The 23,496-nt window shown below is 40.1% G+C and overlaps 2 protein-coding genes across 7 annotated transcripts; both read right to left on the reverse strand.

The window, feature by feature from the left end:
* Positions 1-831: 831 nt before the first annotated feature.
* LOC145233007 (galactose-3-O-sulfotransferase 4-like) lies at positions 832-22,398 on the reverse strand. The gene is made up of 9 exons (XM_080097669.1): positions 22,070-22,398; positions 21,871-21,959; positions 19,749-19,920; positions 18,646-18,834; positions 17,531-17,682; positions 5,825-6,019; positions 4,677-4,824; positions 3,646-3,768; positions 832-2,376 (listed from the first exon to the last, which is right to left on the reverse strand). Exons 2-9 carry the CDS (start codon positions 21,903-21,905, stop codon positions 1,783-1,785), a joined length of 1,608 nt encoding a protein of 535 aa, XP_079953795.1. The 5' UTR covers positions 21,906-21,959; positions 22,070-22,398; the 3' UTR covers positions 832-1,782.
* On the reverse strand, positions 7,490-15,274 carry LOC145232875 (uncharacterized). 6 transcript variants are annotated; one of them, XR_013860937.1, is made up of 2 exons: positions 8,009-15,274; positions 7,490-7,843 (listed from the first exon to the last, which is right to left on the reverse strand). XR_013860937.1 is itself a non-coding variant. In XM_080097549.1 (2 exons), the coding sequence occupies exon 2, from the start codon at positions 14,196-14,198 to the stop codon at positions 8,322-8,324; it is 5,877 nt and encodes a 1,958-aa protein (XP_079953675.1). In that variant the 5' UTR covers positions 14,199-14,766; positions 14,829-15,274; the 3' UTR covers positions 7,490-8,321. The 6 variants fall into 6 exon arrangements, 3 of the variants coding, with proteins under 3 accessions (XP_079953675.1, XP_079953677.1, XP_079953676.1); XR_013860936.1 differs by having other exon boundaries at positions 7,490-7,719; positions 7,782-15,274; XR_013860935.1 differs by having other exon boundaries at positions 7,490-7,590; positions 7,653-15,274.
* Positions 22,399-23,496: the final 1,098 nt, after the last annotated feature.

Raw genomic sequence — 23,496 nt, forward strand, 5'->3', positions numbered from 1 at the left:
ATTTACTGACATTAGGTGCCATTGAACTAACTGCACTGAAATTTAGAATATATTTGACTTTATTGATGATATTTAATGCAGCTTTGTCTTGCTTTATAAGTCAGAGCTAACCTTATAATGAAGACTTGGATTATTAGAAATTTTAAAGTGAAAACACTAAATCAGTCGCTGTATGTTAGTCAGGAATTAATGACCCTGGATCGTTGCAGTCCTTTGCTTTACTTTCAAGAAAAATTCATTAATAAGTTAAAGAAATTTAGAATATTTGATATTGATTTTTGTTAGATATAACACGTGTAAAAGCATTTTTAATCTTAACAACTACTTTGCCGAATGGTTTGGGGAGCTTGAACAGATTAATCTCTTTTTGATTCATTGGTTCGAATCCTGCGCAAGAATTAAACTTTACCATTTGAGTTAGGTCGTGCATTTTATTGCACCGAAATTAATTGCCAACTCTTCTCATACAAATTTTGCGGTGTAAACTACTTACTGCTGTTGCTGCTGTAGAAGATCTAGATCGGCCTAATTTTTTTGTGTTTCCGAAATATAAACGAGCCAGAGATGTACTTTTTTTCGCCTATCTCTAGGGGATATTTTTTTCATTAAATTAGATGACAACAAAAACCATTGTGTTAATTTAGATCACAACATTGTTTCATTGGATCTACTATAATGTTTTATACTAAGGCCAACTTAAAAAAAAACAATGTAATTCAGAATATGTCCAAAACAGCTGTTAAAAACTTAAAAATATACATAGGCTATACTTTCTAATAAAAGCCTCTGCAACGAACTTTGCGTGTAATTCTTCAAAAATAGACTCAACAATCCTGTGGGAACAAATGTTGTAATTCGAACGCTTGTTTTATTTAGGAACATTGTTGTTCCAATGAAGACACACTGATAAGCAGACGGTAAGGTTTTCCGAAAATTTTTGTTGTTGTTGTTTAGATAAGGAAAATAAACTATACACTAAAATAATAAAAAAGCTGGAAAAATGTGATACAAATGGTAAAATGTGGAAAACATAATAGTGCCCTAAAAACCAACGAAGGTATAATAGAAATTAAAGCAGGTCTGAATTTGTGACCTAAAGTGCAAGTTTTAAACAAGGCATGAATCCAACTTTAAGGCAAATAATAAAGAGCACTGGTTCACAGCATTTTATAGCATTATATACATTGCATAACGCTCTGCCTTTCAATCGGGCCACACAGTGATTCCATCAGAACGAATAGGTTCCAAAATAGGTTTAGGGGTCCCAGTAACTGTCTGCATAGAGTGATAGATAAGGTTTAACTACACAACATTTTAAAACATATTCTCTTGAAAACTTTTTGTAGTTTTCATTTGACGTCTATAAACTGACCAATAAACATTTAATTGTTACATCCATTACAAGGCACATATAATCACACTTTGAAATGATAAATGACAATTAAACACTATTGAATAGCACAGAACTAAGGAACTAAGGGCCAATGCATGTTGAAAAATACAGGATAAAGTTACAATGTGCTAATGAGGCATGAAGTGTTTTGCATAAATAACAAACCCTGATATCAGACAAGTAAGCACTTTTGTGTTTTGCGGTGGTTTCTTTAAAGGTTTAGATTAAAATTGATTTCAGTCTACAAGTTTCTGCAAAAATTACAAAAGCAAAATTCAACGATTAAAAATGTTTGGAGCTGTTTTGATTTGATACTGGTATTTTTTAATGAATTTAAATCAGTTTTATTTTGCTATTACATTAGCAGATTTTTTGAGTTTTAGTGGATTTTATTGAGGCTTTTGAATTGTTACTACAGAGTTGATTGTATTTAAATTCTGTTTCAGATTTGTAACTGCAGTTTTTGGTGGATTTAAACCAGGCTTTTGATTTGTTACTACATTTGTTGATGGCTGTACACCCGGTATTGACTTTATTACTGCAGTATTCAGTGTATTTAAACCAGGTTTTGGATTCGTAACTGCGGTTTTTACTGGATTTAAACCAGGTTTTGGATTCGTAACTGCGGCTTTTACTGGATTTAAACCCGGCTTTGCATTCGTAACTGCGGCTTTTACTGGATTTAAACCCGGCTTTGGATTCGTAACTACAGTTTCTACTGGAATTGAACCAGCAGGCATGGGATTTCTTCGTGGATAATAGCATTTTCCAGAATGGTTGTTCATGTATTCTTGAAGTTCTAATTCAAGTTCGTGTTTCATAGTAACTCCCACTTTAAGAAGCTTTGCTGGCCAAATCGACCTCTTCTTTCGCGCTTTTCTCTTGCTCCTGAGAATTTTCAAATTTTCTGCCATCTTTTCCCTGCCATACGCGTCAACACGTTTCCAGAACGTTTTATTGAAGTGATCGTAAAGCACAAGGTCCTGTAGGCAGAAACAACAATAATTTCTATGCAATATACAGTATTAGATGTAAACAAGTATTTCTCAAACTGCGGGCCGCTACAGATTACGCAATGTGCCGCAAAATGCTCGCAATTTAAAATTTTAAACAATGTCTGGTGTTGTGGGACTTGTTGACGAAATACGGACGTGCATGAGAACGTTTGAAAGCTCATTTCTGGTGTTGATCATATAAAGCAACCTTACTTATCACTAGGGCAATTATTTTTTGACCTAAAAAACGAAAAAATTTGACCTACAAATTGAAAATTGTGATAAATTTTGACCTTAAAAAACTTTTTTTTGACAAAATTTTGACCTATGAAGAATTCAAGTAGTTAAATTACGCATTGTTGTACAAAAAGTTAAAATATGGCTAGGCTAATCTAACTAGAGCGAAAGAATGTGCAAAAGTCTAACAGAAGGGCAAAAATCTGAACATAGACCTAACCTATTCTGAAAAGGAATGAGCTAATTAAAAATCACTGCCAAAAAAACGCAGCTTAGACACAACGAAAATTATTCAATACATTTGTACAAACGAAAGATACATGAAGTATCTAAAGCAAAACCGAAGCAAGAGCTGCACCTCACCTGCAGCTGCCAAAATTTTGCACGTTTTAAGGTGTGTTGAGCATCACGCCATATCAACCTAATTGTTTCACTCACTTGATGGTTTATGATTCGAAATAATTGGGGCAATGGGCCAATTACAACAGTATAAAGTAGGCTACAAGGTGTAAAACTAATAGTTTGCTGGCAGTGCAACCTCTACAACACCACGACAATGCAGTTTGTAAACAATTTTAACTTTGTAAAAAATTTTGACTTTGTAAACAATTTTGACAATTTTTGACCTATTATAAAAATTTGGACAAAATTTTGACTTTTTTTGACAAGTCAAAAAATATTTGCCCTACTCATCACCAAAAAAGTTGCAAACTGTTCTAAATTTAGATGAGGAGTGCCGTAAAAACTGTACGGACCCAATGGGAAAGTATATTTTTTATTCCAAGAAATGTAACCTATGCATGGCAAATTCTTTTGGGTAAATTAACACGCGGTTAAGAACCTTTATTTGAGGCACTTTGTTGTAGTTCACTATGCTCAGTCTTGAGATATTATTTTCATCCCAAGAGCAAGACACGCATACCGAACATATAATGCGATACAACAACATTCAGCAATTGTTTAAATAAAATTTTAGTTGCAATTTAAAACGCCGAAGATTTACATCACTGCTGTACTTACAATGTTATAGAGATGTTCAAAGTTTTTCCTTTCTTCGTCGTCTTTCATCATTGTCGGCGTATATTTGCGGCTGTTTTTGTGTTCGTATTTGCTCAACACATCCCAATCGAAGCAAAGTAGTTCCTGATCCAAAAAATCACGTATATGTTTAGTACTTTAGTTCAGTGATCGGCAACCGCCGGTACCCGATAGGTGCGTTACCGGGCCGTATACTTTTTCAGGTGAAATGCTCTAAAACAGGGGTGGGGAACCTTTTTGTTTGTGAAGGCCGCCAAACGGTTTATCGACACTCGTTTAGGCCGCACAAACTATTTGCCAGGCCAAGGACAGTGTGTTCAAACTTTTTGACTTACAGACTGGTCGATGTGCTATTAAACTTGCGGTCCAAGCTAAATAAAATTTCTCACTAAATTTCCACCCTCACTGCAACATTCGGGATTTTATTAATGTAGAAACTCGCTTGTTTACCAATATTAATCTACGAGCAGCTTGTGACATCACAGACGAGTTTAAGACATTCGATTATACGCAAACAATTGTTCTTTACAACACATGTAAGATTGTAGAACCTGGGTCTCTTGGCAGACCTACGGAAATCGCTTTGTGTACCAGTACGCAACCACTTGGCTCTAGTTTGAAAACAGCTGCCCTAGAACCAATCACATAGTAATGTGGAATAAAGTTAAAAAAATACGTTTCTGTCTAGTTTTTGTGCCTGGTGCAGTGTGTATTATCAACATCCTAAATTGTATTTTGACATCGAAGGCCGCACCTATTGCACTAAAAGGCCACATGCGGCCTTTAGGCCGCAGGTTCCCCACCCCTGGTGTAGACGAACACAAAACTAAAATGTTTTTTTTGCTCATTTTCTTATATATTGGTATTTTAACCGGGTACGACCCATATGCAATTAAACGGAATATACGATCAACCTACATGCAATTAACCCGATATCCCTGTATAATTGTTTACATCTTCTTGGTTACATCTAAATAAATAGATACAGGAATTCGTTTGCAGTTGTAATATACCTTCATGAGTATCAGAGATTCGTCCAAATACTCGAGTAACATCACAAGATGCATATTCTTGTCTATATCTTCGATCTGTCGCTTAATTTCGTCTTCATCAGTCAACATCGCATCAATACCCAAATTATGCGACTGAAAATTCCGAAACCTTAAAACAAAAAAATAGTTTTGTTAAGCTTAATGTACATTACTTTTCTTAACCAGTTTTCTTTCCTTTATTATATTTCACGAGTTTAGAACCCAGAACGCTTCTGGTGACGAATCCTGATCATGTTTTTATGTTTGAATGTGGGTCAGGCGCGCCGGACCATTCGGCCAAGTTCCTGCCGTAATGAGTAGGTTAGCCCAAAATCTGTAACCTAGCTCGGCGAAAGCTTCATTTCCCTCGGTGTTTTTGAAATCATATAGGCAGTACAGTCTTTGTAAAGTAGGTTATGTATAACCAAGCAGTAGGTTATGTATGTTTAGTTTGCGTTTATTGGCAAAAAACCTTATTGTAGAGTACAACGGAATAGTGTATGGCCTGAAAGGTTGAAAAACTCTTAGAGTCATTCAGTTGCTAACATCGCACAGTTGGGTAAGTCTGGACCGAACACAGTTTTTTTTTAAGACAAAACCCAAATTACCACAAGTTTAGAAACGTTTATTTCCTGGTTAAAATTTGTTGCCTTTCTTATTTACGACAAATATAAGTCGCTATAAAAGCATCGCCAGTGTCGTATTTAAATACAGTGTGACACAAAGTTGTTGAAATTTCCTCATAAGTTTAAGGATTGTAAGGTCAGGTCCAGTCAAGTCCGTTTTTACAACTTAAGCCCGAACCTGGCCTGAACGCAACCCTAAATGTTAGTAAATAATTAAACGAAGTTGACCAAATGGGCACCACATACTTTTTACACCAGTGGTTCTCAAACATTTTTTTGTTGCAACGCCTCTGGAAAAGTTTTCTGGACTTGCGACGCACCAGCAAATAAAAGTTAATGAGGAAACTTATTATTAAAGTTGGGTTTATTGATACAACAACAAAAAGTTACGAAACGGAAATATTCTGCGACGCCCTTGGAAAATTGAAACGACGCACAGTTTGAGAACTACTGCTTTACACGTTTTTGGTTATGGATTGAAACCTCGTAAATATGAAAACTCACCTGAAGTAAAACGGGATTTCTGGTTTAAGCAAAGTAGCAGCTTCAGCGAGGAACTGTCCAGTACTCATAGTTCTGCCTTGCTTAATATAAACCTTTGGCATTCCGTCGCACCCCACCAAGAAGCTTTGCTTGTCTCGAAAATAGAAGTAAGTCGACAGAAAGTTTTCCCAAGGTCTTCTCAAAATGGTAAAGTACCTGAAATTTCAACGTATTCCGGTTAAACTTTTTTTTTTTTAAATACACGGCCTATACAATGGACACAGTGGTGGGATTACAATATTTTGTCAGCCGGTTCTTTTACAAAAGTGATATTTTTCAGCCGGTTTTGTTACAAAAGGTCCATTGAAAGTAACCAGTAATGCTAACCGGTTCGCTGATCTCATAAAACTTCGTGAGACGGTTCTATAGAACCGGTGCAAACCGGCTGAATCCCACCACTGGAAGGACACATGTTAAGGAATGGAAACAGTTGTTAAACAGTTCGTTTGTGTTTGTTGATGATCAACAAAACAACTTATTCATCAACGTTCGCATCCGCACTAATATATTTTCTTAATCGTCGGTATTTAATATTTACAAATACTGCCGGCAACTGCAGTAAAAAGTCGATTTGGTGTGCGGGAGCCCCACCAAGACACAAGAACAATTTGTTGAAAATTAGACACATTTGTAATGTTGCGACAAGCTGATTGCTGAAGAAATGCGCACCTCTCCAACAACAAAATTCTGAAGTTGCTCAGGCTTATTAATATATGACAGACATGTTTGCTGACAATGAGAACCAGACATAATTCTGGAATTTTACCGTGATTTTATTTTTTATTCTTTCATAATGGATAACAGTTTAATTATTTGATTAGATTATAATATGGTTTTAAACATTTAAGCAGGTCAAATATATTCTTACGATCAGATTTTATTACGTTTTTTTGTTACACGCCAAACAACTTGCCAACTCATGTTCACGTACGTTTAGAAAAATTTAAACCAATATAATGTATTGCCAGGGGCGGCTCGTGCGAGGGGGCTGCGGAGCTGCAGCACCCCCAGTATTTTTACTTGACATTCCTATTCCAAGTTGTTGTACAAAACAATCTTTACAGATAGTTTTTATGTTTGATCAGTGTATACTAAGAATAACTTTTATGGCATTAATCTAATCGACATTTTATCAAAATTAATAAAAAAATTGTATTATTTTAAAAAAATAAATAATAATAAGTTATCTATGGCGGAGCTGCAGCTCCAGTTTCGTGACGTTTCATGACGTTTTCAGTTGTGCGCATGCGCACTTGGAAAAGCTACATGCCGGGCGAAATAGGCGAGAGGGGGCTGTGGCTCGCGCAGCCCCTCGCGTGACGTAGCGCTAGTTGTGTTGTCTGCTTCGCGTCAGTGAGCTCCAAAGCCAAACCCGTGTACTGTGTTTTTAAGTTCGACAGTGAGTGCAGTTAAATAATTATTTTGCTATCATTAAATTTATTGTTTGACTGTTAGTGGTGACTTTTTAAGATGACTGTAAGTGGGTTTCAGTTTTTACAGTTATCATTAAAATAAATAAGTGTGTAACGTCCCGTGAACGCGCCCCGGTTATAGCGCGGAACGTCACACGAGGAGAGAATTGAAACGCGATTCCTAATAGCCTCCAACAACCAGTCCACACAGATAGATGTTTTGCTGATCTTATTAGGCGAATTCTTTGAATGTAGGACGATGAAAACGAATAGGAAACGTATAGGAAACGTTAGGAAACGTATCGGAATCGGTTTCTGCACAAAGCATGACATTAACACACTGCGCTTTAAATGCAGAAATATAGCACAAATCTTACCAACTGTTGTGGTAACCGGAGAGAGTAAATAGCACGGGTATTCAACTCGCATCAATTACTGGCACACCTAAACATCCAATTACATATATCACCACACTGCGCCTTTATGACGTCACACACAGTTCTTACCAAGCTATGTTGGGTGACAGTTCAGAATAAGTCACGCTTCACGTGAAGATAAAACAGAAATACTGCGTAAACAAAATGCAACTTAAGCACCTTGTCTAAACCCAATTACACGTACAGTACAACTATTACAAAGCGAATGACATATTAAGTCATTGCGGTTAAGTTCGCATTCATTACAATAATTCACATTTTGGAGTCATTAAACACATATGTACAAAGTGACTCACCAATAATCGTCAACACGACAATAAATAGCCTTTTCTAATTCAACCGACGCAGCACCGTGCTCCACGGAAGTCAGCAACAAAAAGAACTGAACCACGTTGCGTTATCACACAAAACTGGCAGCCGATTATTACGTCACACAACGCCATAGATTACAACACAAGTTGTACTGAGGAAATGCGGGAATCAATAGAAATCTGCAATTACTGGCAAATAAGATGTAACATACCCCCCCACAATGTACGAATCCAAGGAGTACATTTACAACACAACACACAAACATCGGCAGTAATTGCGAACACAATAAACACACAACTAATCACGCATCGCGTCGTCGCGGCATAGCAAGCACAATTTTGCAATTGGGCGTCTGAGTGCTCCAGTGTGAGTCTTGACGATCACCTGACGCACTACTCCCTTCCGATCAGGAAGCACATCGGTCACGCGACCCAGAAGCCATTTGCTCCTAGGCTGATTATCATCCGCTACAAGCACAATGTCGCCGACCGTGAAATTAGAATGTCCATTTGCCCACTTCGATCTGGGCATTAGCGTCGGCAGGTACTCGCGCGACCATCGCCGCCAAAATTGGTCGGCCAAGTATTGTACTTGGCGCCAACGGTTACGATGGAAACAGTCCTTCCCCGTAAACAGTCCAGGGGACATATTCGGCGCTGCACGTTGCAGCAGTAGGTGATTTGGTGTAAGGGGCTCCTCATCCTTCGAATCGAACGTCACCGGAACCAAGGGACGAGAATTCAGGATGGCCTCGACCTCCACCATCAGCGTCATCAATTTCTCATCGGACAATGTCTGCTCCGAAAGCAGAGCGTTGAGAATTTTGCGCACAGAGCGTATCATTCGCTCCCAAACCCCACCCATGTGGCTGGCAGTGGGAGGATTGAAGCTCCACGCAATATCACGTTGTTGCAGATATTTGTAGATCTGCCTTTGATTCCACCTGTTCAGCTCTTCGCGCAGGATGCGCTCAGCTCCAACGAAGTTTGTGCCGTTGTCGCTGTAGATCTGGTCTGGTCGTCCTCGACGACCGATGAAACGTCGGAGAGCTCCGATAAAGGAGTCCGTAGACAGTGAATGCGCTATCTCGATGTGCGCGGCCCTGGTGGAGAAACAGCTAAAGATGCACCCGTACCTCTTTACCTCACTTCGTCCTTGCTTCACAAGGAAAGGTCCAAAGTAGTCGACACCGACCACTGAGAACGGCGGCTTATTGGCCTGCAGTCTCGCAGCAGGAAGGTCTGCCATCATCTGTTTGCCCAGAGAGCCATTTCTTCGTCGACAGGAAACACACTTGCCGAGAACACGACGAACCGCTACCCCTCCTTTGATGATCCAGTAGCGTTGCCTGAGAGACGACCATGTGTGTCCCATTCCAGAATGGCCAACCTCGTCATGTTGCTGCATAATCACCAGGTCTGTAAATCGATGGTCGTATGGAAGAATCATCGGATGCTTCACATCAAACTCGACACATGCACGCTCGAGCCTTCCACCAACTCTCATAACTCCATTGACAAGAATTGGGTTAAGCTTTCCAAGAGCCCTCTTTTTCTTTGGAAAACGAATGTCTTCTCCTTTGGCCTTCAACATCGCAGCGATAACGTTCGGAAAACTTCGTTTTTGTACATACTTAACGATCTCCAGCTCGGCAGCCTTGAGTTCAACAACGGTCAGTTGCCCAGTAGGTACTTTATACTTGGCAGGAAACCTCCTTGACATCAACATCGATTTGAGTCTGAGAAACCAGCTTACAGCCCTTTTTAGCCGATTGAGTGATGAGTATCTGGCAATGAGTCGATCCGTAGCGGATTCGCTGGCGACCAGACAAACGGTTTGAGTTTCTTTCTTTACCAAAAGAAATTCGATTGGCAATGACGACAAGTCTGGGCAGGAAGGCCATGTATCTTCTTGCTCCCAAAGAAACTGGGGTCCAGTAAGCCATCGGCTGGACCTGAGGAATTTATTCACACTGAGTCCACGGGACGCCTCGTCCGCTGGATTTACCTTGGTGCTGACGTGTCTCCATTGACTAGGCCGGGAAACATCCTCGATTTTGGCCAAGCGATTTGCAACAAACACTGGAAAGCGCTTATTGCAGTTGCGAATACTTTGAAGAACCGCAGTCGAATCCGTCCAGAACACGGATTGGCATTCGTCCAGTTGCAGCTCCTTTCTCACAAGTTGATCCAACTTGGCTGCAACAACGGCCGCCGTCAACTCCAAGCGGGGAATCGAACATGTCTTCAGGGGGGCAACGCGGGCCTTGCCTATTACAAACGAGCAGTAAATGCGTCCTCGCTCGTCTACCAGCCTCAGATAGGTCACCGCGCCGTAAGCTGTAGATGACGCATCTGCAAAATGGTGCAATTCCGTTTTTCGCACCTTACCAAAATCGTGGGGCTTCACACATCTTGGCAGAACGACGTCTCCTAACCGCGGTAGTTGCTGCAACCATTTTGCCCACGATTCGGAGTCTTCATCGGAAAGAACGTCATCCCATCCCAGCTGCTTTCTGCAGAGATCTCTTTGCATCGTCTTTGCCACCACGATCACAGGCGCTGCAAAGCCAAGAGGGTCGTATAAGGAACTTACCACCGACAGGATTGACCTTCTGGTGTAGGCTGTAAGCTGCTTTACATCGACATTGAAACCGAACTCGTCCGAAGAAACGTTCCATCGAACGCCAAGTACCCTCTCGCACGAGGAACCATCCACGTCCAGCTCCTTCACCGATTTAGCCCGTTCCTCTTCATCAATGGACGCGAGAACTCGCTCGCTGTTGCTAAGCCACTTGGTTAGCCGAAATCCCTTCTTCTTAAGAAGTGCACAGATCCCTTTGACCAACTGAACTGCTTCTGCTTCAGTCGACACGGATTTTAAACAGTCGTCAACGTAAAAGTTATTTTCTACAGTCTCGACGACTTCATTAGGAAATTCGCTTCGCAAATCATCAGCGGCTTGTTTAAGACAAAAACTCGCACAGGAAGGTGAAGACGTTGCTCCAAACAAATGAACAAGCATCCTGTGCGCGGTGGGCCTTTTCGACACATCGCCATCAGGCCACCACAAGAACCGAAGTGCATCGCAATCTGTCGTCTTCACACGTATCTGATGAAACATGGCCTCCACGTCGGCCACGAGAGCTACCTTTTCCATCCGAAACCTTGAAAGAACTCCTACTAAGGAATTGGTCAGATCCGGACCCTGGAGTAGAGCATCATTCAACGACTGGTCGCGGTATTTGGCAGCACAGTCAAAAACTACCCGCACCTTTCCGGGCTTGTGTGGATTTGTAACAGGGTGATGCGGCAGGTACCATACTACCTCTGCTGACTGTTCCTCATCTGGAACTTCTTCGGCATAGCCTTTAGCTATGTAACCCTGCACCGTCTTGGTATACGCATCGCGTAGCACGGCGTCGCGTCTCATGCGACGTTCCAAAGAACCCAAACGATTTAGCGCCATGTCCCGGTTGCACCGAAGCGGTTGTGCGTTCGGGCGCCATGGCAACGGCAACTCGTAATGACCTTGCTTAAATTGCACACTGGTTTTCATTTTATCCAAGACGAACCTGTCTTCACGCGACATAGGCATCGCGTCGGGGTTGGTGTCTTGAAAGTCGGTCTTCCACATTCGCTCTAACTTCCCTTGCAGCGAATCATCGGCAACTTGAGTAAAGTTGACGGAAAACAAATCGGTTGACTTGCTAGAGACAGGTCCTGCCAATGCCCATCCAAGTGGAACTCTAAATGCAACAGGTTGCTTCGGTTTTCCCTTTCGTACCTCTTGCACGAGAAAGGCCTCCGGAACGTCCAGCCCGATGAGCAACAAAGCTTCACTGCAATCTACCTGTGGGAATGACAGGTCTCTGATATGTGGCAGCGCATCCAATTCCGCGTTTCTCGGAAACTTGTTGGCGGCAATAGGCAGACAATCAACAGCGAACACCTCGGGAAGTTCCACAGTTGTGGAGCCATCGAGCGAAGCAACAGATAAATTTACTCTTTTGCCCTTGCGCCTGCGACTGTCCCCGTTGATCGTTTTAAGCGTCACGTTGCTAGGTTCACCTTGCAGCCCAAGCTTATCTGCCAGTTTCTTGTCGCACAAGGTAATGCCCGAGCCAGTATCTAAAAGAGCGTATGTATTAACAGCCCTACCGTTAGCACGGACTTTGACCGCAACCATCATCAAGTTGACGCTCTGTCTACCAGAGGAAGCATGACAGTCCTTTCCAATCGCCGACACAACCGAACAAACTGTCCGTTCCAGCGCAGGTCCTTTGACAGGAGACTCGTCCTCTCTCTTCTCTGGCGGATGCAACAAGGTGTGATGGGCTTCATTGCAGTCCCTCACGGTACACGCTTTGGGGCTGTTGCACTTAGTGGCAAAGTGCCCAAATCTGAAACAATTATCACAGAGTCTACGGCGCCGGGTGACGCGCAGACGATCGCGGTAAGGAAGGGATTTAAATTCCTCGCACTTAGCAAGCACGTGGTTTCCCGAACAGCACTGGCACAACGGGGTAGTGGGAAAATGGGAAGGTCCGGCACGAACCTTCGGCCTAGATTCTTGTTCGCTTACAACGACATGACTGGAAGCCTTTACATGACTACTTTTACCTTTCGCCTTCTTAGCTTCGTTGCGATGCTCATCGAGCATGCGGCTGAACAACGAATTTGCAATCCGATCCTCAGTTTCCACAAAGTCGACAAGATGCTCAAACAAAGGTTCACGGCCAGTATCTCTGAGGATTTTCTCAACACGCCGTTTCCAAGCCTCCTGCATCTTAAACGGTAGACGATTCACAACAGCAATCAACGTAGGGTAATTATTCATCTCGGAATGCTCGTCAATGTCTGAAAGTGTAAGTAAACAATCGCGCAGCGACTGCGCAAACTCGCTTAAACCAGCAGCATCGTTCGGTCGCAATTCTGGACCGTTGACAACACACCTCACACATGCATGAGCGATTATGTGTGACTTGCCAAAGTGGTCGTACAGTAACTGTCTCGCTTGTTGGTACCCGTTTACCTTTAGTCTAAAGCAGTGTTCAATCAATTTACGGGCTTTGCCATCACAATGCTGCGCCAAATATGACAATTTGGCACCGTCGTCATCGACCTTGTCGTCGATACGAGAATCAAAATTGCGGACAAACTTCCAATAGTCCATTGGATTGCCGTCAAAAACGAGAACTTTAGGCTTTGGTCTGTTTATGTGCTTCACAAGCGATGCAATCTCATTGTCATGTACGCCAGTTGGCTTGACTGAACCATATATACAAGAATTATTTACAATTGGGTTTGTTGCGGTGAAAGAACCTTTCTCATCAACCGAAGATTTAAATTTAGGCGCATATTGGGACAGGGGCTCTGACGGAGCAACATAGTCAACCACATACCGCTGGTCAGGAGGGCTTCTCTGCGACGTGACAGGCGGTGACGTGAACAACACGCGACGTTGATCCCCGAGCGGCTCCTCCAGGGGAGGCGTGGTCGATTCACCAGAACCTTCCTTCACCGTCACGTACTCCGTGTTTCCTGACATCTCGTCCCAAACCTTCTCTTCAACCTCTGCGGCTTGTAGCTGATGCTGCAGTTCCAACATTTCTATTTTATCTCTTTGGCGCCGTTCTTCTTCAGCACGACGGATTTCTTCTTCGGCCCGTCGTCTGTCTTCTTCTGCGCGTAGTATTTCCGTTTGCCTGACCAGCTCCTGCTTCTGCGCAGTCTGTTGAATAGCAAGACGCGCGAGCTGTGTCGTTACTTTAACTCTAGTTCTACTGTTAGTCGAAGAACTCGAGCGCCTACTTCGTCCGCAGAACGAGTCGTTGTCCTTTGGACTCTTATCACCGCTTCCACTCGGACTAGCTATGTTAATAGGTAAAACATTGCTAGATAAAGAATTTACGTCACGAACCCAGTGAGAAACACGGTCATCGAATTCGGTCTTGTTTTTTCTCACGCTTGCTAGTTCTTCGGCAAGATCAGGATGCGCCTCGTAGGCAGCAACAGCATCGACAAAAAGATGTTCAAGCGCAACCAATACCGTCTCGAGCATCTGCTTGTTGTAGTGGTCCTTCATCAGGTACTCGGCGACTAGGTACTGTTCACTGAGACGTCGACGACAATCAGCGACCGCATCAGGAGTCGTGACGTTTGATTGACTCATCTTTGAACCGCTTAAATATTTAACAAACGGTTAAACTTGTCTTCAACACACAGTTGAAGCTTATTTCAAAAAGCAGTTGAAACTTGATTTCAACTGCAGATTGTGTTCAACACCCAGTTGAAACTTTATTTCAACTGTATTGTTCTGTTCAACTAACAGTTGAAACTTATTTTAAGAAGCAGTTGAAACTTGATTTCAACTGCAATTGTCTTCAACAAACAGTTGAAACTTTCATGTAACGTCCCGTGAACGCGCCCCGGTTATAGCGCGGAACGTCACACGAGGAGAGAATTGAAACGCGATTCCTAATAGCCTCCAACAACCAGTCCACACAGATAGATGTTTTGCTGATCTTATTAGGCGAATTCTTTGAATGTAGGACGATGAAAACGAATAGGAAACGTATAGGAAACGTTAGGAAACGTATCGGAATCGGTTTCTGCACAAAGCATGACATTAACACACTGCGCTTTAAATGCAGAAATATAGCACAAATCTTACCAACTGTTGTGGTAACCGGAGAGAGTAAATAGCACGGGTATTCAACTCGCATCAATTACTGGCACACCTAAACATCCAATTACATATATCACCACACTGCGCCTTTATGACGTCACACACAGTTCTTACCAAGCTATGTTGGGTGACAGTTCAGAATAAGTCACGCTTCACGTCAAGATAAAACAGAAATACTGCGTAAACAAAATGCAACTTAAGCACCTTGTCTAAACCCAATTACACGTACAGTACAACTATTACAAAGCGAATGACATATTAAGTCATTGCGGTTAAGTTCGCATTCATTACAATAATTCACATTTTGGAGTCATTAAACACATATGTACAAAGTGACTCACCAATAATCGTCAACACGACAATAAATAGCCTTTTCTAATTCAACCGACGCAGCACCGTGCTCCACGGAAGTCAGCAACAAAAAGAACTGAACCACGTTGCGTTATCACACAAAACTGGCAGCCGATTATTACGTCACACAACGCCATAGATTACAACACAAGTTGTACTGAGGAAATGCGGGAATCAATAGAAATCTGCAATTACTGGCAAATAAGATGTAACAAAGTGTATCTAACACCTTTAAAAGTCACAATTAACCTTTATAATAAATAACTGAATTAAAAAGATTTATGAAAGTATGGGACAAAACATCTGTTACTCCAATGTCATGCAGGAATAAGCAACAACAAGAAATACTCAGTTTTAGTTCCTAATGCTACCAAAGAAAAGTTATATTTGTGACAGTGGAGTTCAATGCCTTACTGAAATTCAGGCAATATCAAATGCAGAACAAACAACTGCAAGTAACAGGAATTTTGAAATGAAGACAAAAAAAGAGTGAAGACAATTTAAAGTGTGGATTTCTTAACACACCATGTGGACAGTATTTGCAACCAAGTACAATCATGTGCATTGATATAATGGACATGTACTGTTTGTCTAAACAGTAGCTGCTAAATTGCTTCACAGGAAGTGTTTCTTAAGAATGAACATTCTACAGACAAGATAGTAGTGACGCCAAGCACATCCTATTGTTGACAAAGAAAAGCTAGTTACTCAAATGAAAATGTTTCTGTAAATCTGATGTTCATGATTACTTTGAAAATAATTAATCCAGAGATGATGTTTTGACAAGTTAAATTACTAGGATGAAAAATCCTTTTTGCTGTTTCCATGATTCCTTCTAAGGCAAAACAGTTCTTTTTAACAGTGAAAAAGATGCCAATTTTTTCTGAGGAACACCAATATTTCCAAAAGACTTGCACTTGCAGTGCTAGTACTAAATAGAAAAACAGTTTCTTAGTTATCATTTGGGATTAAGGAAGAAGCTATCAATTATCATGTCCCAACTATAACTTCATGATTCATTTTGGTTGGAAAAAGGAAGCACAAGATTTAATAATATGGTTTAAATTTAAGTGAGAGTGTTGTAAATTTTAAAGCTTGAAGGCGTTTTGCACTTAAAAAAGGAATTATAAGCTATTTGCCAGCAAGCAGCAATTATAGCAGTTAAGAAACCAAAATACAATTAATAGTCTGTACACAAAAATTCAAGAAAGATGTTTAAATGAATAAGTTCTGAAACCAATGTAATGTGGTTATTAAATTTGTTAGTTATGATACCAATAAAAAGCTGTATGTCTAGTTTTTTTGTGTGACAATAATCTGTAAAGTGTCATAGAATATGTTGAAAACGCTGACTGTGACTAAATTTACTTAAATGAAACATGACAATTTTTGTTGTCGAACTGAAATACTTCGACCTTTTCGACTCATTTATATGTATTTTTTCTATTGTTCTGTTGTGTTTTACCGTATTTACAACCGCTTCGTTTCGAAGCTGTGCCACGTGTGCTTTTGTTTTTCACATTACTGAACGTTATTATGTTTGGCCCGTCGCTGTGCGAGTAAACAAAATACACAAATGATGCCGTCTGCTGTTTACACTCGTGTACATTATTGCGTAACAAAAATTACGTCACAATGGAGTTGCTAATTAAGATTTGTATTACTTGTTTTTATACACTAAACAAATGGCCAGAAAACTAGAAATGTAGCTTTTCAATATATTGCCAACTTATATATGTTCAGTAAAGGCTAAAATTTGTGGGGGCAGCACCCCCACAAATTTTATGCACGAGCCGCCACTGTGTATTGCTTTGGAACACTATATACTATATACGTGTCTGTTCATAACGATTTGGTAGGTGGCGCAACTGAGCATAGGCGTTTATGGTGCTGACTCAGCAATTTGGGTTTATGGTAAAAATAATTGCCGAGTCAGCACCATAAACGCCTATGCTCCGTTGCGCCACCTACCAGAAAATCCCAGACCGGGCGCTAGCCAAATTCCAGTGTTAGTAGCTCTACCGAAAACAACGGCCAAAATAGATATAAAAAGCGACATATGTTATTTTTCAAACTTTTTGGCAAATGCTCATACTATCATCAGTGATGATATGATTACATCAGTTACACATGTTTATATACGTTTAAAAAATAAAACATGCAGCTTTAATTTTCACTATTAAATATATCGTTGATTTCTAGCTGTTATGAAGTTCTAACACACGCCCAATATCCAATAATATTTATGTTTGACTTTTCTTCCATTGTGGTGTGTTTGTGACGACATAGAGCGCATTGTAACGCCACACTGGTATTATGCCACTGACAGAATAGATACTTTTTTACTTACTGGTGTGAGAATATAGCAGCCTAATAGTTTTATCCACAGAAAAGTGTTCTTACTTTCGATAATTTGTAAAACAATAGCATACAGAAACCGTAATTGAAACCAGAGAAACCTTTACCTTGTGTCGTTATTGAAACACTTTTTCATTTCCTCAGGATTGAACCTGGTGTGTTGAGTGTTGATTAACGAACCCTTAGGTACCATGTATTTGCACTTAAATAGACCTGGGTATCCGGCCGAATATGGCCACGGATGGTGCCAAGCCATGTACTGCAAAAAAAGATTAAAATAAATTTAATTTGATGTCCAAATGAACATAAATTCATAACTGGGATCGGTCCTGGAGCATTTATACAGACCAGCGATCACGGCATACTGATTTAAGAAGGATACTACGATTCGGTAGTACGTTTTCAATAGGCCAGGATTGCTATGAAAATTCAAACCTATATATTCTGTTAAAGCTTACGAAACAAACTAAAATATAAGCATCATGCTGAAACCCCCTTAAACCATGACAGCACAACAGTAATGTGATGTTAGTTGTTGTTTTGTGTGCAATCTCACAAAAGGTAGTTTTAAAGCTTGTAAAAGGTTCAAAAAGGTTGCATTTGATTTTGCTACGACGATTCCTAACAACAAAAACTTCAAATGCAAACTATGGCCCTAGTTTACATTAGTTTGGCGTGACGTGCTTCGTCCTTTGTAAACACAAAAAATTAAACATTATCCGATGTGTTGTTTAACTTAGTTTGGGCACAAAAATAATTTTCTAATACGTCCAGAGAAGGGGACTACAGGCCCGGTTGTTAAGCACAGGATTAAACGCTATTACTTCTTATTCGTATATTGCTGTCGTCAAATAACATGAATATACCAGAAATAAGAAATGCGTCTTTCAAGAAATGCCATTATCTTAACGAAGGCGTCTTGTATGGCAGGGGTCGGAAACTCTTTTTGCACTGCGGAACGTTTTTGAAACTAAAATTTTATCGCGGACCGGCCTTTAAAAAACTACAAAAATTTAGCAATAAAAACGCTTAAGTTAGTATATCATCCCCGGAATGCACAAGGAAAATGGTTTAAAGCATTTAACCTGAAAATTACACGGCTCCGTAACGAACTCCTTAAAGGGCCGGCGGTTGCCAACCACTGTTGTTATGGGACGTCGAAATGTCGATTAAATAAAACTGCTGGGTAATACTTGTATACAAGATAAATATACGTCCTTACTTTTGAAAATTTGTAGCTGTCCACATATCCATGTAGAAATGCTCGCAGTGTTGTTGAACCGGTTTTATGTGTTCTCAAAAATACGAAAGTTGAAACGGGTTTATCGCACTTTTTCAACTCAAAGTTTTCTTCAATTTTTTCTTCAACGTTTTCGGCCAATGTTTCCCGTGTCGCTTCCAGTTCAGTGATCTGGGAGACAAAAAAAGTTTTATTTTGATTTTTTTTCACCATGCACTTAAGATCAGTTTGTAGCAAAGTCAACATTTACGCTATAGAGCCCCATGGACGAAAAATACAAAATATTGCAGCGGTTATGAGAAAAAACATAAATTGTCTTATTTTTACAAACTGATCGGGTTAACGTTATACCCGCAGTATTATTTTGGAGACAAAATGGCGTCAATTGAGGCTCTATCGCGTAACAATGGGGTTGGACAAGCTGTGTTTTAAATAGATTTTGGTTGGTAGGAAATATAACCAGGGATTTTTCTGTTCAAAGCTGCAAGTTGAGCCTGGCTTTTTGGGTTAAGTTCATACTCAATTGAACCGAAAAAGGTTTAGAGTCTGATTTAACACTCGGTGATAGTTTATCGGGAATTTTACGTTTGTATGTCCAACTTTTGGGTCTAATTCGGTTTCACTTCAACAAAATTTCGAATTCAATCGGATTTTAAATCCCGACTCTGGTCCGCTTACAATCTGATTCTGCTTGCAAAGAGTAACTTTTCAAATAACTCATTAATCTGTCATTAATATTACCATTAACATTATTCTATACGAGTAATAAAAATAAGAACTCGTTCATTTTTAACCATTTACTCGTTACACTGCTTGTGATGGATCTAAAAAATCGTTACTCCGGGAGTAATTTAACCAAGAACTCGTTACTCTACTTGTAATGTAACCAAAAACTCGTTACTCCGCGAGTAATTTATCCAATAACTCGTTACTTTTTAACCAGTAACTGTACTTGTGATGAAACCCATTTCTATGCAAGTAATTTGATCAAAAATTCACTTACCCGCGAGCATTTGAAACAAGAACTCACTACCCTGTGAAGCAAGCTATAAGTTAGTAGTTTTCTCATAAACTCCGCCACTTACGTTTGAAATGTTCCGTTTCACTGTCCCGCTGTTCAGGTAATACTGCTGCATTACAACCGTAGGTTTAAAATACACAACTTGCCAGGAACATACAAAAGCTATCGTCGAACACAGGGAAAGCATAAAACCAAATCTGAAGAAGGTCATTCTATCCATTGTGTTTGCGGTTTTTCTGCAGAACGACAAAATAAGATATAAGCATGCAGTGGTGCACCACATCCCATGGGATTCAAATTTTTTGTCAGCCGGTTCTATGCACAAAAGTCATTTTTCAGCCGGTTCTGTTACAAAAAAGTCCATTGACAGTAATCACTAATGCTAACCGGTTCGCTGATCTCATAAAATTTCGTGAGACGGTTCTATAGAACCGGTGTGAACCGGCTGAATCCCACCTCTGTAAACAGGGCGTTGCAACCTTTCAAATGCCGTGTACCAGATTTATTGGGGTACAAAATGGTACTGACGTCGCGCCTACGTTGGTGGGTGAACCATAAAAAATGCAGACACTTTTGTACGTGTTGGTTACGTTTATAATACTAACTCTTTCCCAAAGTAAAAACTAGGCACTTCAGACAGAATCTAATAGCACTATGGTTTAATATGCCACAGTGGTTAAAAAGCAGTAATCTACAATTTCATCACCTCTGTTTGAAGCTAAAAACTGAAGCAAAATCCCCGAGACCAAGTTAATATTTTCACCACAAGCCGCGAGAGACCCAAATAAGTTAATACTTCAAACAACGCCTGCGGACATGAACAGTACGAATTGTACAGATTGATGCTTCCTTCGAGTTCATCAGTAATGTTAGCCCGCGGTCAATTAAATTAATTAATGTCATCCTGTTTATATGGATATTACCACAATTGGTGATACACATCGATTTTTTATGATTAATGCGTTGATAATGCATTTGGTGATTTGGCATTTCCTTCTGTGAGTTTCGTTATCCGTTGTTCACTCAAGTAATCTTGCTTTAGTACATTTCCCTATAAATACCACAAACACTGATCTATTAAAAAAGCCGTCGGCGAACTCTTTTGCACCGCGGATCATTTTTGAAAGTAAAATTTTATCGCGGACCGGTCTTCAAAAAGCTACAAATGTTTAGCAATAAAAACGCTTAAAATGAGCGTATCATCCCCGGGATACATGAGCAAAATGTTTTATGGCATTTAAACTTCAAAAGTTATACGGCCCGGTAACGAACTCCTGTACCGGTCTGCGGTTGCCGACCACTGCTGTTAAAATACCGGTCAAAGTGCGAATTTTTATTCAGTCAATATTCGCCCAACGTACGTGTCGCTTTGTCAACTAAATGTTCCATCGTAAAAGCAAGCTATTTGTGTTCGTTGGTTTGGGTGTTACTTTTAACACTATTCGTGAAATAGTTATTAAGTCTGAACCATAGCAGTTATTAATCGAAGTCAGCATTGCATACGCTGCAGTGATAATTGTCCAAAAACCGTTTGTGAAAATCAAACGAATGGTAAATGTACATGTCTTTGAACTGTGTTAACATTTGCTTGAGTACATTTGTCCTTTTTAGCCAGTGATGGGATTCAAATTTTTGGTCAGCCGGTTCTATCACAAAAGTCACATTTTTTAGCCGGTTCTATCACAAAAGTCATATTTTTTAGCCGGTTCTGTTACAAAAAGTCCATTGACAGTAACCACTAATGCTAACCGGTTCGCTGGTCTCCTAAAATTTCGTGAGACTTCGGCTGAATCCCACCACTGTTTCTAGCCTTTTCACTGCACCAAAAACGACGCCTTATATACTAAATTTTGTTGCTTTCTAAGTCATTTAAGCACTAACTGAACCAAAATTGCTTTGCTAAAACTGACTAGAAATCCAATCTGACAGTTCACATTTGATTGTCTTGCAGGCAGCGGCTGGGCTTATATATCTCTCATTGATGTTACATCACAGAACACCTATCTGGCCACGTTGTATGCGATTAATCCCTTCCCATATGTATTAAGGATCCCAGATTACAACAATACACCATTAGCTGTCTGTCATGTCTCGCTAATCGTAACAATTAGTCCGTATATTTCCGCGAGGCGCGTGTGCAAAATAATGACAATTCAACCTATAGAAATAAACTGAATGTTGCTCACCGGCTTATTTCAGCATTTGAAGACATTTTTAGCATTGGAGTAGTTCGATCTACGTCAAAAAGTGCTTGCAGTGCTAATCATAACTTCGTCTGTCAATTTGAGGAAGTTTTAACGCAGAGAACAATTGAAAAAGAATGCACGTTTTAAAACTTACACATTGTTATGTCATACAAACATATACAAAGAAACAAGTCTTTACCGTTTGAGGTGCTTTTTCCATGTTGTAGGTTGTGTACAAAATGTTCCCGTTGCCGTAAGTTTAAGTTTTACTGGCAAAGCTACATTCAAAACAATGCAAAACAAAACACGACCAGCCACTGAATAAAGATCCAAAGTCTGTAAGTGAATCAAAAGAAAACTCTCTAAACTTGATTGCGAAGAACGCCCGGGGATTTTCACGCATGACTAGTTCCACTGTGACCTAACATTCGCTCAAGTTGCGTTGGCCTTGGACGGTGTATTGACCAACAAGTATTATGAAGTTAGTTAATGATTTGTAGAATGTAACCGCGTCTTTGTCGCAAAGTTTGAAATGTTAAAAGTTCTTTGTATATTTACAAGTTGGACTGCAAAGTAGCAAACAATTAATTTTAGAGGGGTTCAAACTTTTGACACTAAATCACTAAAATGTAAATCACTTGATTGTACAGCGAGTCTTACTTCAACTAACTTTAAAGATACATTGAACTAACTTCAAATACCTTGGACCCATTTAACCAGTGGTGGGATTCAGCCGGTTCGCAACGGTTCTATAGAACCGTCTCAGATACATTTAATGTATCTTTAAAGATACATTAGATACATTTAACCAGTGGTGGGATCCAGCCGGTTCGCACTGGTTCTATAGAACCGTCTCACGATATTTTATGAGATCAGCGAACCGATTAGCATTACTGGTTACTGTCAATGGACTTTTTGTCACAGAACCGGCTGAAAAATATGACTTTTGTGATAGAACCGATTGACAAAAAATTTGAATCCTACCACTGCATTTAACTAATTTAGATAGATATATTTTGTACATCCTAATAATCTGACAAACGGTAAAAATTCCAACGGCATTGAAACGTTGCAGATTTAATAGTCACCACGTGCTTATTTGCAGCGTTAACATCTGCTTAGAAAACGTTAAAGAAAGACATCACTGCACTGAAGTAGCTTTACTAAACACAACTTCTACCCTAGCCAACGTTGGGGCCGTAACTCCAGTATTTCACTAAACAAAACTACAGAAGTTGGATTTTCCAAATAAAATGCGACACAAATGTGGCTGATTGTGAAGCCAGGTCCGGTTAAAGTCTGTTTTAATTAAACTCAGCTGAACTTAAACCCAAACCTTGCGCGACGTGCAACTCTGACTCCAGCATCAAATACCAATCGAGCCTCGATTGCTTGTTGTTATTCACTGCGCTGCTGTTGATAAAGGTCAAATTCATGCAAATACATTTCGTGACCAAACAACTTAGCCACTGTCAAGCACATGTCTGTGCATTTGTTGATACAGCAGAGTTGTAAGTCGGGCCGGCATTTTCAGGTTTAAGTTTTAATAAAACTGGCTCGATTCGGACTTGACTTTGTACATCAATTTAGTCACATTTTTATCAACTTTAGACCTGATTCGGGCTT

This window comes from Phallusia mammillata, chromosome 6 (assembly GCF_965637545.1).
Source record: "Phallusia mammillata chromosome 6, kaPhaMamm4.hap1.1, whole genome shotgun sequence".
NCBI classification, from domain to species: Eukaryota; Metazoa; Chordata; class Ascidiacea; order Phlebobranchia; family Ascidiidae; genus Phallusia; species Phallusia mammillata.

Excerpts from the sequence above, each read along its gene's own strand:
- LOC145232875 (XM_080097549.1), bottom strand. The coding sequence starts at position 14,198 with ATGAGTCAATCAAACGTCACGACTCCTGATGCGGTCGCTGATTGTCGT.
- LOC145233007 (XM_080097669.1), bottom strand. The coding sequence starts at position 21,905 with ATGCTAAAAATGTCTTCAAATGCTGAAATAAGCCG. Across the intron at positions 4,825-5,824 it reads GAAATCCCGTTTTACTTCAG|GTTTCGGAATTTTCAGTCGC; the intron begins GTGAGTTTTCAT and ends TTTTGTTTTAAG. Across the intron at positions 2,377-3,645 it reads TTGAACATCTCTATAACATT|GACCTTGTGCTTTACGATCA; the intron begins GTAAGTACAGCA and ends TTCTGCCTACAG.